This window comes from Eucalyptus grandis, chromosome 2, assembly GCF_016545825.1.
Source record: "Eucalyptus grandis isolate ANBG69807.140 chromosome 2, ASM1654582v1, whole genome shotgun sequence".
NCBI lineage: Eukaryota > Viridiplantae > Streptophyta > Magnoliopsida > Myrtales > Myrtaceae > Eucalyptus > Eucalyptus grandis.
Window position 1 is genome coordinate 54,310,695 of NC_052613.1, and position 14,310 is coordinate 54,325,004.

The 14,310-nt window shown below is 43.5% G+C and overlaps 3 protein-coding genes and 1 non-coding gene across 4 annotated transcripts; 3 read left to right on the top strand and 1 right to left on the bottom strand.

Moving 5' to 3' along the window:
• The first annotated feature begins 3,102 nt into the window (after positions 1-3,102).
• On the top strand, positions 3,103-3,812 carry LOC108956322. The gene has a single exon (XM_018865637.2). It carries the CDS (start codon positions 3,255-3,257, stop codon positions 3,606-3,608), a length of 354 nt encoding a protein of 117 aa, XP_018721182.1. The 5' UTR covers positions 3,103-3,254; the 3' UTR covers positions 3,609-3,812.
• A 1-nt stretch (position 3,813) lies between these two features.
• TRNAA-AGC lies at positions 3,814-3,886 on the top strand. Its single transcript has one exon. It is a non-coding gene; the product is annotated as a tRNA-Ala (tRNA).
• Positions 3,887-5,787: 1,901 nt separating this feature from the next.
• LOC104433800 (protein trichome birefringence-like 1) lies at positions 5,788-8,445 on the top strand (the record flags this gene model as incomplete). Its single annotated transcript, XM_010046669.3, has 5 exons — positions 5,788-6,518; positions 6,657-6,849; positions 7,172-7,365; positions 7,441-7,599; positions 7,688-8,445. Coding segments are annotated over 5 exons (1,623 nt in total), but the record flags the coding sequence as incomplete, so codon positions are not given.
• Positions 8,446-8,941: 496 nt separating this feature from the next.
• Positions 8,942-11,474, bottom strand: LOC104435676 (cation/H(+) antiporter 1-like). Its single transcript, XM_010048386.3, has 3 exons — positions 10,626-11,474; positions 9,619-10,499; positions 8,942-9,388 (listed from the first exon to the last, which is right to left on the bottom strand). Exons 1-3 carry the CDS (start codon positions 11,472-11,474, stop codon positions 9,121-9,123), a joined length of 1,998 nt encoding a protein of 665 aa, XP_010046688.3. The 3' UTR covers positions 8,942-9,120.
• Positions 11,475-14,310: the final 2,836 nt, after the last annotated feature.

Sequence of the window (14,310 nt, forward strand, 5' to 3'; positions counted from 1 at the left end):
AAATGTTATCACTCTTTTATCTAGTGAGCATTGATGTGACATTGTGGTACATTAATGCGACATCGCAGTATCACATTCATGTTAATATTCCCTTGCATTCCTTGTACAAGGACAAACTGATTTTACCTGTTGTTCAGCAAAATTTCAACCTCTAGCTACTTTTCCCAGCATTCCATAATCAAGCAAATCATTCCCATGCGAACAACCAGTCCCATTGCTAGTAGTTGAAGACAGAATGTAAAAATCGATAGGGTACCATAACATTCGGAACTCGCACAATCAATTATAATCGAGACAGTGTTCAATTATTTCTTTCTTCACGTCATTTGTTCTACTTTAGATTATCGGTAATTGACATACTTAAAGAGACTTGTAACATATGGAGAACTCAAGAAAATCACAAGAGTCACGCCTTAGCAAAAATCAATTTCACCAGAAAATTGTTACATCTCGTGCATGGAACCACATCACACGAGTCGGCATCACGACTTTCTACCGAGAAAGACGCTCGCATAGGTTTTGGGTTTTGGTCTCCTGTTAGTTGACTTTGACCTTCAGTTGAACCTTGAGCAACTAATTAGTTAGGTAGGTAGCCGCTAGCAAAAATCATTAGGGGAAAATATCTGGTGGGCCCACCCCTCCTCGTTAACCTAGGTCCAAGCCACTCAAGAAGCGAGGCGTGGAGCCATGTCAGCGTGCTGTGGAGCTTGTATGCAGAAAATTTCCGCACGAAATATATTTTCTTTCCCTATCACTAGACATGCATACATTTATTTCACCCTCTCTTGCATTCTTTGCTTGTTCATTCCTTTCCTGAAGAAGAAACACGAACGCTTTCTCTCTCCCTCTAGTTTATTCAAATTTGGGATCTCTGTCATCACTCTTAACTTCTTATAGATTTTGTTACTCCACGCTTGTTGTTGCTCCAGCACTCATGTCGAAATTACATTAATATAAGTTCTCATCGATGTTGGAGAAACCAATGACCGCCATTTTATAGCACCTTATATTCCTCTCCGTTACCTTTCAGAAGAGTCTCACCCGTAAAAATTCAGAGTACAGGACAAAACATGAAACAAAGAAGCCCAAAATATAGGTGCAAAAACGAAAATCTTATTCAAGTTGTACAAGGCAAAGATTAAGGAAAAAATGAGGAAAACTAGTGGCTAATCCCATTGCTTCAAATCAAAGAGAGAATAAACGCAAAATTCAACAAAACTCAACAACTTGACAAAAGTTACGCCTGCTACAAGGCTCTATTTCGGATGCCCAAAGTCCTCACCCTTATTCTATTAGGATGCACGTGTGAGTGAGTCATGTTAGAGGAATTCTACATCGAATAAGTGATGTGTTATAAAGCATTCATTATATTCTAATTGATCCATAATTCATTGATCTGAGTTTTTGAGTGAATGTGAGTTTAATTGGATATATTGACAAGTATGGGCTTTCTCTCGGTGATTTCCCTAGAAGTAAGCATTGGGCTTTTGCTGCGCACTTCCAACAAATGGTATGAGAGCCAATAGTGTGGTTTTGGGCTAAGTGAGCATGATCACATATGTGAGGGAGACATTGTTAGAACACACGTGTAAGTGAGTTGTGTTAGAGAAATCTCACATCAAAGAAGTGATATATCTATCATAGTTGGTCAATAACTATAGTGGTTAATATGTTTATCCTAGTTGATTTATAATTCATTGACTTAAACTTTTGAGTGAAGATAAGTCCAATTGGATATGTCGATGGGCTCATTCTTGAATTCCCTCTTAATGATTCCCTCAGAAGAAGGCATCGAGTTTCTACTGCACACTCTCGACATATTTGCCAACAATATCAGCGACAACGACCTAATATTCATGATGTTACCATCCCTAACTTCTCGAATTCTCTATGTATTTGCCAACAATATCAGCGGCAACAACGTAACATTTATGATGTTACCATCCCTGACTTCTCAACTTTTTCATAACTTCTTTGTTAAATTAATGTCTCAAGTTTGAATTTGAATAACGATTTGTTAAATCAAATTTCTTAAGCTAATTACAAATAAGATGAAGAAATCTTTCCTTTAATTGGACTTTCTTTTGAACATGCAAAATAAGCAAGGAAATAAGGAGGATATGTTTTGTCACTAGAAGACAAAAAGAAGGGCTCACTATAGATTTAATTATCTATTTGTTATCAGCAGAAGGAGCAATCCTTGTTGAAGAAAATAACCTATGGTGGGGCCCAAAGTTTTGACTTTGGGCAAATATAAAAAGACATGGTTTTTTTTTGTTTTTTTTGTTTTTTTTTTTTTTTTTTATGTGGAGGAGTAAGCTGCACATGGGAGCCGTACAAGAAAGACATCTAGGAAGGTGAAGACGTACGTATGCGAACCGAGGACAAACATTGGAGTTCCGAATTTTCGCGTACGAAGATAAAATTTTGAACGCGTGGTAATTTTGTGCAGTGAGTTTATTTCAAATGAATTGTTTATTTATAAATACTTTGGATTTGTGGTTAAATTTAGGTGTTAGAAATATTCGAGGATGTAAGCGATTGTAAAACTCTGATTATTCGATTATAGTGGATCGGATCGAACCACGTAAATTTCTAGTGTCTTTATTATTTCTCGTGATAATTTCGTATTAACGTAAATTGTAAGATTATGTTGTTTCCGCGTATTATATTTCAATACTCTTCAACACTGAAACAACGGAGATTCGTTGAACCACGAGTCCGTCATCAAGCAAAGCGCAAAAGCATCAACAAGCACCGAAACAGCAAAATCCAAGGGCAAGGCAGAGATCCAAAATTTGAATTAATGAGAAGGGGAGAGAAAAGTGTTCGCTTTTCTTTTTCAAAGAAGGAATGAACGACGAGAGAATATAAAAGAGAGAGGGTGAAATAAACGTGTGCGCAAGTGTGTCCAGGTCAAATGATAAGAAAAGAAAATTAATTTTTGTGCGGAAACTTTTTGCAGACGACTCGATCGCACACACTGACGTGGCCGAGCGGTTCACGACCGGGCTGACGTGTAGGAGCCAGCCAACCCAATATTTTATGATCACGAGGAAGGAAGGTTAGTGGGCTTTTTATGTCGTGTGCACTTATTTCACGTGCAAAAATTAGCAATTCATTGCGCGGGTTTCGAGTCAGAATTGGATATCGATGCGGAACCGCGTGCAGTCAAGCACGACTCCGCCCCCACGAAAATTCAACGCCTCGTGTCGTTCTCCCTCTCGTATAAAAGCCGCGGTCCCGCTCGGCAGATGCTGGATACGCAACCCATTCGATCCTGTTCGATTCCGCTCGATCATTCAGATTCCGACACTCAAGACCCACCAATCCGATCGGCCATGGAGTTGTTCTCGTCCTCTCTGTCGGACGTGCTGACGAAGATCGCCATGTTCCTGGTCGTCCAAGCCCTGGTCTACCTCATCCTCTCCAAGTCCTCCGACGTCTTCTCCAAGGACAAAAAGCCACGGTCCCTCAGCTTCAAGCCCGCCCGCTCCAACAGCATCCGCCGCATCCTGGCGGCCATCTCCGACGTGCCGACCGGCAGCGAGCTCTCTCCGAGGCCCGAACGCCCCCGGACCGATGGCGGCGACTCCTCCGTGAATTGATTGGCCTGCGAGGCGACCCCTGTATCATTCTTAACAGCGCTTGTATCATTCCGATGTAAATACGGTTTTGTGCGGTGATTCATTTTAAAGTCATCTGTAAATCAGTCGGGAGCGGAAGTGGCTCCACTTTCGATTTGTGAGGAACGTGCTTACGAAGATTTGTTTGAATTAATAAATCATTTTGGTTTGAGTACGAAATCTCGAGGGGGATGTAGCTCAGATGGTAGAGCGCTCGCTTAGCATGCGAGAGGTACGGGGATCGATACCCCGCATCTCCATCCTTTTTACTATCCTATGCCTTTTCATTTTCATCCTGGTGTTTTGTTTTCTGTTCCTGGTTGTTGTTTGCTATTCGGGGTTCGATTTCGGCTTTATTCAAGCCCGAATAGCTCCCGAGTTAGTTGGACTCTTGTGTTGTATTCGCGGTGCGAATTTCTGGTTCTCAAAGTGGGGAAGAAGAAGAAGATTCGGGCCATGGCCCACGAGCTTCACAAGATTTATTTGCTGGAGCACGCTATGTTGGGCCTAGAAGAAGATTCGGGCTACGGCCCACGAAATTCACAAGATTTATTTGCGGGAGCCCGCTATCTTAGGTCATGGACTTGCTTTGGTAGACCTGCTCCCGGTCAGCCCGAATGGAAATCCATAGAAAGCCCGTCAAGATCCAATCAACTTTAGGGGTCAGCATGCCTCCAGGATCTACCTAGTAACCGGCCCTACCCGACTGATTTTGGTTTAGTTTTAGGGTGCTGTCACTGCTGTGGGTAAGGGTGTTAAAGGGATTGGGTCGGGCTTGGTTTTCGTGATTCCCGACCAGACCTTAACCCTATATGGTTGCGACTGATCTAATGCAACTCGCTTGAGACTTGAATATCATATCATACAAAAGAAAGAGTTGAGTTGGGACGAACCCAAATATCATAAAATGGTTTTATTAGAGGGGTAAAAACGGAAATTTATTCAAAGCTACATTATATTTAGGGGTATAAAAAAAGCCCATGCCAACCAAACCTAACCAAACCTAGGTTGATCGAAATCCTACTGATATCAATATCTAAAAATCCCTACTCGAAGATGACTAAGGCCTAGCCCCAAAATACTCTAAATTTTGGGCCAGGTCAAGTCAAACCAAGTTAGGTTGACGTGGATTTTTTTGACACCCCTAGTGGCTAGGTTCCCAATTATATGTTAGAACTTATTTTAGAAACCCAAGCCCTACCCTCTCTTCTCTCGTTTCTCACTCTCGCTCCCTACTCTCTAGTCTTGAATAGAGAATATAGTATAACATTTTTATTTCTTCAAAGTATGAAGTAACGTTTAATCATCACTCTTTTGAAATGCTCCATTTGCAGAGTCTATTCAAGTAAACTCTAAAATTGGACTTAATCAGAATAATAAGGGTAGATTCTAGGGTCAGTTCTCATATCTATAAATAAGTTCCGAATTCATAAAATTGGGAACCTATTATAATGTGATTATTTTTAAGGTTCTAGATTTGAAACCTATTTATCTTGAAATCGATCGTCCATCGTCAATTTTGTGCAAAAAAATTTAATTAATTTGTCGAGCCAATGCATCGAAAGTCATCCATGGAGTCCGGAGCGAATAAAGAATTCCGCGAGGCCCCGGTTTTTCTTCCTTCAGCAGGTCAAGATCCGGGAGAAGAGAAGACCGCATTGGTCCTAGACAAAAATGCTCCAATCCGAACGGCACCGATAAAACAAAGCCTTTAAGTCGCACGGTTAAGGAGGTCGTTATTTTGGCTGTCAAACAAACAAACAAAAAAAAAACAAAGGAGGTCGTTATTCGCGTCCCCGCGCAGACGCGAATCGCGGCCGATTGAATGGGTCCGCCTTCGCACGATCACCACAAATCTTCATCATCTGGCACAACAGCATCCCTTTCCTCTTCAGTCGACCCCTTTCGACATATATATATATACTCCAGTTTATTTCAATGCCCCTAACTGGAAATACGGCGCATTAGTTAATTTAATTAATTAATTAATCGCTTGATTACCGCGCCGCATTCGAATAAATCCGTTTGCATGATTTTAAGCGAACGAAAAATAAAATAGATGCGAATATTAAATTGACGGGAGATTTGTAATGATTAAAGTGCTTCACCGTACGGATTGGTTTATTTAACGCGCAACATGCTCTTGGTAACGTCATGATGACGTCGCTCGGACAGGCAGAGAGCGGAGCTCCTTCGTCCTCCCGGGATCTCTCCCGCCCCGCATGGCGGTCGCCGCCGCGTCCTCTCCGACGCACAAGTTCTCCCGCAACCTGATCTCCCCAACCAAGCCCGACGCCATGGCGTGGCCGCCGCTCTCCTTCTCCGTCGCCAGGGCGGCCAGGCCCGTCGCCTGCGGCTTCCTCCTCACCTTCGTCGCCTGCACCTTCCTCTTCGTCCTCAGCTCCTCCTCCCCCTGGCTCCCCAACCTCTCCGCCGCCTCCTCCTACAGATCTCACTTCTCCTCCTTCCTCTCCCGCTTCCGCCGCAACCCCTCCGAATCCCCGCCCCCGCCCCTCCTCGCCTCCTTCCCGGAGGCCTCGCCGCCGGCGAGGGACCGGCTGCTGCCCCGCGCTCGGGCCCGGGCGCCGATCGGAGCGGGAGCGGCGCGGCGGAGGGACCGAGCGGAGCGGCATTGGCGTCGAGAGAGGACGGCGGAGGTGCGGACGGTGAGAGCCCGTGGAGGAAGAAGAAGAAGGGGACGGAGGAGTGGGTGCAGTCGGTGAAGAAGTGCGATGTGTACGCGGGGAGATGGGTGAGGGACGAGTCGTATCCGCTCTACTTGCCCGGTTCCTGTCCCCACATCGACGAGCCTTTCGATTGTTTCCTGAACGGGAGGCGCGATTCCGGATACCTCAAGTACAGATGGCAACCGAACGATTGCGACATCCCCAGGTGATTCGCTGCTTCTTTCCCGATGCATGCATTCGATCGGCGTCCACAGTGTTCATGAGTTTTATCTTTGTTCACATGGATGCGTTCCGCAATGCTGGGATTGGTTGGTGAGGCTTTTTAGATGAATGTGGATTGCAGGTTGAGCGGTCGGAAAATGTTGATGTTGTTAAGGGGAAAGCGTCTCGTGTTCGTCGGCGATTCGCTCAATAGGAATATGTGGGAATCGCTTGTGTGTATTCTTAGAAACTCGGTCGAGGACAAGAGCAGAGTCTTTGAAGCCTCTGGAAGGCAAGAATTCCGAGCCGAGGGCTCCTACTCATTCATATTTCAGGTCTGTCATCGAACTTCGGAGATGAACACACTTAAAGGATTAGGCTTTTTGCTTATAATCTCTGTCTTTTGTTGGAGCAATTCACTCGATTCTTTCCGTGCTCTTGTTATAACATGTGAATCGTCGCGAGTCAATGTTGCTCGAGACTCTATAATGTCTAGTTGAAGGTGCTAAAGTTGAAGAGCGTTCATTTTTTCCTTGCCTTTCTTATTTTTTGTTTGTGTGTTCTATAAAGTTCAGTGCATTTCTCCCAGAAGAATCAGCGATTTTAAATCTCTCTCTCTCTCTCTCGTAAGCAATTTTCGACTATGGCTTGTGGTAGGATTACAATTGCTCTGTGGAATTCTTTCAATCACCATTCTTGGTGCGAGAATGGGAAACGCCTATGGCGAATGGATCAAAGAGGGAGACACTTCGGCTAGATCTCTTTGAGGGATCATCTGAAAAGTACAAGGATGCAGACATCCTTATTTTCAACACTGGGCATTGGTGGACTCACGAGAAAACTTCCAAGGGGTAATTCTTAATTCCTTCCTTCTCTGCTGATTTTAACGGATCTGAGACAGAACTCAAGGCATGAAATAATTGCAGAAAGGATTATTATCAGGAAGGCAGCCATATCTACAGCCAATTGCACGTGAAAGTGGCCTTTCGGAAAGCATTGACGACTTGGGGAAGATGGATAGACACCAACATAGATTCCTCTAAAACACTCGTTTTCTTCAGGGGCTATTCCTATGGCCACTTTAGGTAAGTAGGATTTGTCCCTTAAAAGTAAGATTTATGTATGCACAGATAATTCTCTTTGATTTCTTAGTACGTTGTCCTTTATGAGCAGAGGAGGACGCTGGAATTCCGGTGGGCGATGTGACCGCGAGACCGATCCATTCAAAGAAGAGACATACGCATTCAAATATCCTCGAAAGATGAGAATCTTGGAATATGTGATGAAGGGTATGAAGACACCAGTCTTCTATCTCAATATAACAAGGATTACTGGTTTGCGAAAGGATGCACACCCATCAATATACAGGAAGCCGAATTTGACAGAAGAGGAAAGGAGATCACCAGTGCAGGATTGTAGCCATTGGTGCCTGCCTGGCGTTCCTGATACATGGAATGAGCTCCTATACAGTCAGATTCTTATTAAGGAAATAGAAAAGGGGTGGCAAGAAAACAGCTGAGGAAAATAGTATACATAAAGGAAAACAGTGGTCTCGCCGCCTTCTTGGTTATACCAAATAATTGACTTACCATTCCTAGCTTGCTTCCACGAACCAGATGACAGGACCATTCACAGTTCAGCCTGAGCTCTTCTGGTGGATAAAGAAGATCTGTTTTTGAAAGGAAGGGACAGAAAAGGCACATGGTCCCTGAACATTCACGTGGTTTACTGTACCGAGTCACCCTGTTTTCACACTGGTAAAAGGGTGATGAAGATGAGATAAGATTTCAGATCTCCTAGTTGTGATCTTTGTAGAGACGAGGCAAAATTTCTTGCTAACTGTATTCATTCTGTATAACGCCCCTTAGTTTGCTTCCTTCAATGTGGAATTTGATCAGAATCTAGTAGATTGGCTGTGCTCGTCTTATTCATCTCTAATGTTTCACTTCATGCTGTCATTTTGCCAGTTTTGTCCATCTCGGATTATCATGCAATTGGAGTAGAAGCACATAGGGGGAACTCCCCGCGATCCTTTATGATGTTTGGTTATTCATCTGTCAAAACTCTATTCTCGTTCTCGTTAGTGTCCTTTCCAATGAAAGTGCGTGAAATCTGTCAACTCGTCATTGCTGCATTTTTTTTTTTTTTTGGTAAGAAGTAAGAGATTATATTGAGCTTTAACCAACTATACAAGGGGAGGTCACGGCATCAAGTTTTTCAACTTTCTTTATTCCCAAGTTTAGTGTTTTTTGCAAGATATAAAGGCTGAGTTTGTCATTTGGCCAGAAATGAAAGATTTTGTCGCTAAACCACGATGACCAATGCGATTCGATTGCATAATCCATTAGAGGAAGCTTGAAGTTTGCAGTTTGCCAATGGTAAGATACATGTCGGCAGGAACTTGACAGTCGAAAAGATTTATGAACTCGTTCATACGATGATACACAGCATACATGGTTCCCCCAACATGCTAGATACACTGCATAGATTGGAGATGCACTATTTCCTGTGTAGGGGCCTGGTCATCGCTTCCTTTCGAAGGAAGCGACTTCCGGCTAGCGGAGCATGGTTCATTCCAATGAAACAAAGTCGAATGCAGAAGAGGACTATATGCCTGGATTCCTATGCTGTTGTATTATGAGAACCGAACCGTTAATACTGAACTCAGACGAAGCTAGTATGTCCCCCACTATTCCGAGCTCGGGACATTCTTCCCAGTCGCTCATCCCGGTGGTCATCGGCGACTGCCCTCGCCTCCCCCTCCCTACGATGAATAGCGTGTACATGTCCCCGATCTCTGTCAGGGCGGCCACCGTCTGTGTGCCGTTGTTCACACACTTCTCCACGTACCTAACTTGTCCCGATCTGACATGCCTACATTTTGACAAAAAATTACACACAACGAAAGTAAATCAAGGATGTCAAGACTTTCTCAATCTATGCAAATGTAACATGACATTTCAAATTTAAGAATAAGAAAATATGAATAGCCCATAAACCGCAGTTTTGCATGCTTATGCAGAACTGTGCTCTTAGCACTCTGAATTCTCCTATGCTCACTTGTAGAAAATGTAATCCGAAGAACAAAGGAACAAAGGTAATACCTATTGTAGAAGTCTGCCAAGAAGACATCATCATCTGGATGGGCCGCATTCTCAGTCGAGGACGACAGCGATGGCGATGGCGACGGCACAAACCTAATAACCGTCAAATTAACGCAAGGATGAGTAGCAATTCGTTTGCTGCAGGCCAAAGCCTCCTGGTCATCAGGGCCACCAAAAAACAGTGTGGCGACTTGCTGTGTGGTCTCGGAGCTTAGTATTTGCGTAAACCCCGGGGCGCCTCCAGGGCCTCGGTTGACAATAATTCCCACCGAGCACGGTGCGTGCCGGAGAACTCTTTGGTTGGTGGTCCTGATCCCTTCCTTGCCGCTCTCCATTTTGCCATCGATCCTATGGTGCTTGTGGAAAGGTACTAGTATAATGGAAACTCTTAAATCCTCAGCATAATCGCAAATGTCCTCATACATGCTGGAAAAAGTTGACACGGCTTTGACCTGCTGGATCAAGACTTTAGTATCTGCCGTGAAGGCATCCACGGCATCGTTGATCTCCAGCACATCATTCCCGCCGTAATCATCCTCGTTGACCTCAATCTTGTCGTCTTCGAGCTCATGATACAGCGCAGACTTGTCCTTGTGCTTCTCTGGGAGCTCGACCAAGTGCATCAGGTACGGGGTGATTGGCGCCGTCTGGGGGCCTCTCAGTGCCGAGATAATCCCGACCGTCGCTGCTACATGCCGCGGGCCATACACGCATGCTAGGAGCCGCAGTTCATTTTCCGGGTCTTGCAGCTCGAGCGATCGGTGAGCCTGAGCTAGCCTTTTCTCCTCTTTCCTCATTATGATAGATATCACCACTCCTGAGATGACCGTGTTAATGACTATAATTATCAGCAGCAAGTCATGGGATTTTAGAGTCCAACTCTGCCAAAAAAGAACAGACAAAGGTTTAAGATTCAGTCTCTACAAATGGCATAAGGATCTAAATGAAAAGAGGACATCTCATATGTTTCGTCTCCAATTCGAGTTAACAAGCCGTGGTGAACTTACCAGAATCTTTGAAACACCACTCAGAAGCACCAGATCAGCGTGGCCCTTCATGTTCAGTAAGAAACCGATCAAAACGCCCTCATTCAGGGGAATTCCCATGTACTTGCAAGCTGCTAGGGTACCGCCGACTTTGCCACCGATGCTAAGCACAACAAATAAGATGACAGTAATGATGTTCTCCAACTTTTGGAAATAGTGCCCGTTAAACTGGAACCCGATATAGCCAAAATAGATGGGAAGTACGAAGTTGTTGATGGAATAGGTGAGCTTGAACAACAGTGTACGAGCCGATTTGCCTTCCCTAGGGAACATCAGACCCAGGAGGAAACAATTGATTGAGCTATTGTAAGACATCAGCTCTATGATCATGGACGTAGTTATAACGAGAGACAATATAACGAAGACCTCCGTGTTTTTCAAGTACTTCTGGTTTCTGTTTCGTCCATTGAACCAAAGAGCCAAATACTTGTTCAGAAAGATCAGTCCCACGGTGATCATAAGGCAGAGGATTCCGCGGCCAAAGCCCTCCCAAGAGTGAGTTGCGATGATTAAAGCATACAGAAATAAGCACGACATGTCATTGACCAATGAAGAACACACGGCTAATCGGCCAAGTTCAGAAGTCGCGATCTTTAATTCAGCCGTCAGGCGGATCACGGCAGGAGGGGCTGTATTTGCTAGAACTATTATGATGAAGAGACCGTAGACTATGGATGCGTTACCCATAAAATCTATGTACTGGTAGGAGAAGAAAGAAACAGTTCCCCCAAGGATGACACTTGATAGGATCCCGCCATAGGCAATCGTGCTAGCAGGTCGTAAAGTTCGAATCGCATAAGAAATGTCCATCTCTAGACCGATCTGGAACATGAAGATTATGCTGAAGAAGAATTCCATAACTGGGTAATAATCTTTGGTCGATTGTTCGTACAAGAAATTCCTCACTTTGTCGATCCGCGACAACCCTGTTGGACCAAGTGCAAATCCTGCCTGAACGACAGACACAATAAACGTTACAAACGCATCTGGCAAATTTTATCGAGCCTTAGCCCACGAATGCGAAACATGAAGACGTTGCAAAGCAATAGATGCAGGAAATGACAGACCAATATTTGCGCCACAGGCCCGGAATTTCCAACGGCTTTCATAGCGAGGTGAAAGAGATGGGAGAGGACGAGGATGCCGGACATCTGCAGCCCCATGGTGGTCAGGGGGTTGATCAAATCTGGTTGACATATGAACGTTTGTGTTGCATTCATTGATAGCAAAGCATACACAGATTAGTCAAGAACAAAGGAGAGAGAAAGAGAGAGAGAGAGAGTTAGAGACGCCTTCCTTCTTCACCAAGATCATACCCTCAATGGAGTCACTCAGGGAACGAGTCAGATGTAACACGGAAGCGTGGTTTTAGGAAACTCGAGCGTACCGAGTCACAGGTTTTTGCACGGCCAGGTGATGTCCATCCTCATTTCCACAGAGAGATTGGACCGTTTAGGAATTCCAGGAAACGTTGCTACCGGTTCAAACAAGGATGTTTATCAAATAAGTTGCTCCTTAAATCATCTGCTAATCCCAATGAAAATTCGCTACCGAAACAACACATGACAGGTATTTAAGGGATAAGGTGGAAAAGTCTCATTACCTTCTTTACTCGCACTTTGCGTGAATTGTTCTTTTGTGGTATGAACTATAGTTACACCTTCCTTGTTCCAAAATGTATGAAATTATTAAATTGATGAGATGACAGGGAATTATTAAGCAAAATGGAATTACAAATTTTAATCAACCCGCTAGTCGCTACACATGAGTTTTAACATTGATTTTCATGGGTAATCCTTTGCCTTTCCATATGTGGCGATGCAATACTAAAATCGTATTTTTGAAAACATTTTGCTGTCATTTTCATTAGTGCTTCACAATAGATAGTTGTTTGATGATATTCACGTTTACTAATATTTGAGACAGATCATTAATGCCTTGTGGGATCCCCAAAAAATTATTTTCTCTCTCTAAAGCCTGCTAGGTTTATTTAGGAATAAGTACAATAGATGTTTGAGATCTTACTACAAAAGTGAAATTGAATTCTAACGATACAATCGCATATATATATATTTGTTAACTTCATTAATTTTATTTAAAAAAATAGTGGTGACATTTTTTATTAAATTCCCCCTCCTATCTAGCATATGTTTTTTTAATTATTTTACCCTGAAACCTCACTTATAGTAGATTAAAAAATAAAAAAAAAAGATTATATATATATATATATATATATATATATATATATATATATATATTTTAAAAACCCAACCTAAAACAAAAGAGACATAGGCCAACATTAGTGGCCACTATCGCTACCCATTACTAGAAATGACCGGCAGAGATTGCCAAGGCCTTACCAATGGCTACCGAGGGTCGCCAGTTGCAAATAAGGGCCTCCAAGCCCTTGCTTAGATCTAGGGGAGGGTTGACGGCTCTCACTTGGGTTGGGTAGGCATTGTTAGCCTAGGCAAGGCCTCACTGACCCTTTCCCACCCATTCCTATCGATCTTGGCATCTATATCATGAATGTTTGGTAACGTGCTGAATTCTTTCTCAAACGCATAATTGATGGCGTTGCCATAGTTAGTTTCGTTGAGCATGCCAAGGCATTGGCTTAGCAAGGACCGGTGGAGGCCTCTCTACTCTCTAGGGCGAAACCACAGACGATTGCGTGGCTACTCAAAGTCTCATATTGAGGTTGAATCGGTAGAGAAGATGAAGACCGACCTTCACTCCATATGTGGGTGGCCCTAGATTTGGGGTGAGGGTCACCTCCTCTTTCAAAACTAGAACGAGGGTCACCAACCATCGACAGGGCTGTAGGCGACCTCCGCTAGCCGTTTCTAGCGATGGGTAGCAATAACAGCCCATTGACGAGGACTTGTGGGTTGTGGCTCTTTTTTATAGCTTTGTTTTTTTGTTTTTAATTTAAAATTATTATTATTATTATTATTATTATTATTATTATTATTATTATTATTATTATTTAATCTAATTTGAGTAAAGTTTGAGGAATATATAATAATAATAATAATGCACTATAAGAAAATAAAAATATAATGTTAGTGTTTTCCATTAACTAGTTCAACAAAATCATTGAAAAAAGGGAAAATTATAAAAGGGGCCCGAAATAGCCTGTCTTTTCAAATAATGGTCTAAAGTGGAATTGATCGTTTCAAATATTGGCCTAAAATGAATTTGATTGTTTCAAATAAGGGCTTGAGCAGGTTGGTCGTTGGTCGACTAAATTTTTTGACTAGTCAAAAGCATTTTCATCCAAAATTTATGTTCTTTTTTCTTTTTTCTTCTTTTTTCTTTTCCAGCGTTGGCTAGCAAAGACTGGCGAGGGCTCCACAACTCTCCCCGGCTACTAGGAAGGGCTGGCATGGACTTGGTGACCTCGCCGGCCATGGGCGAGGGCTTGGCAACTCTCCCCGACCGCTAAGTAGGCCCGGCAAGGACTTGGTGACCTTGTTAGCGACTAGCGAGGCTCGGCCTCACTTGGGGCAATGAGGGTTGTCAAGCCCTCACTTGGGGCAAGCAAGGTCAACCCTTACTAGATCTTACAAGGATGCCTTGCCCACTGCTGATAAGGGCTTGCAAGTCCTTGCTGACCCTTACCAATAGCCAGTGAGGGCTGACC